The 1,226-nt window shown below is 38.3% G+C and overlaps 1 protein-coding gene across 1 annotated transcript in view; it reads left to right on the top strand.

The window, feature by feature from the left end:
* The window catches only part of LOC106302816, a 3,432-nt gene extending 3,024 nt beyond the window's left edge, over window positions 1-408 (top strand). The window contains exon 4 of the mRNA XM_013739241.1: window positions 85-408. Within this exon, the coding sequence (XP_013594695.1) occupies window positions 85-408 (324 nt within the window). The remainder of the gene's footprint in view (window positions 1-84) is intronic.
* Window positions 409-1,226: the final 818 nt, after the last annotated feature.

The raw sequence follows: 1,226 nt of genomic DNA, 5'->3' as shown, positions 1-1,226 counted from the left end.
ACGGCTGAGTTATATATTCTTTTATTATATAACGGCTGAGTTATATATTTGATTACGGCTGACTTGTTAATATTATTTATGTAGCATGTCGTGGCGTATATGAACGTCCTCATTAAAAGGTCCATGCGAGAGCCCACTCCATTATGGTCCAAGCGGATTGCCTTCGTTGACGTTTGGTGGCAAAGTTTTTCGATTCACGATTACGCTCAGTTCAAGATGAAACCCACAATGTTCATGTTCAAGGGCAATGGTTATGAAGATATGATAAATGGTAGGATTCCCGATCATTGTCGAACAAACTTGAAGTGGTATGAAGATGTGGATCACTTGTACGGATGTCTTCAAACCAGCGGAAATCACTGGGTTGCGTATCACGTGGATCTGAAGAAGGAGAAGTTTGATTGCTAAAATCCAATCTTTGGAGAGGTAACACTCGAAAGTGAGCAGAGAATTCTGAATTCATTTAAACCGCTGACGTACATGATTCCCGCTATGTTGAGTGTACATATTCCTGCCAATATCCGACCCATTAGCAGGGAGAAGTTCTCATTCAGAAGGAGGCGCAAAAGATACACTCCACAAAACACCCAGGTTGGCGATTGTGGAGTGTATTCATTGAAGTTTGTGGAGTGTCTAGCGCTTGCTGTAACGTTTGATGGGATAAACGATCAAAATATTCAAGGTTTACGGATGAAGATGGCAGCAGATATCCTCGCTGAAGAAGGAAATGTTGTGACAGACCAAATGATGGCTAAATGAACATGTGTTGTTATGAAGTACTTGACTTACGTTGTTGTTGTTTTATGATGAACTTATGTTGTTATTTTGTACTTGATTTATGTTGTTATTAAGTATTTGACTCAGTCTTATCGTTTTTATAACCCTGTCGTGTCGTATATACGTAACTCAGCCTTACCCCAAACATACCCTATAATCGTACCATGTTTATATAACTCAGCCGTATCGATTAGTATTAGTCAGCCGTTACGATATTATAACTCAGCCATACCTCAAACATACCCTATAATAAAAACAAATAAATGTTTATACTTTAAAATGTTAAATTGAAACTCCAATTATGTGGGAACCGAAATTCACACTGTCGATTTCCGTTTAAATAAGGAAAGTTAAGAAAACCCTAATTTCTCAGAGGTCCCGGATATCTGTTAAACCACACGCCAAGCAATCAGAACACGCAATTAAAGACGAAAAGAAATAAGAAATCG

This window comes from Brassica oleracea, chromosome C7 (assembly GCF_000695525.1).
Source record: "Brassica oleracea var. oleracea cultivar TO1000 chromosome C7, BOL, whole genome shotgun sequence".
Classification (NCBI taxonomy): Eukaryota; Viridiplantae; Streptophyta; class Magnoliopsida; order Brassicales; family Brassicaceae; genus Brassica; species Brassica oleracea.
This window is presented reverse-complemented; position numbering and strand designations above follow the sequence as displayed.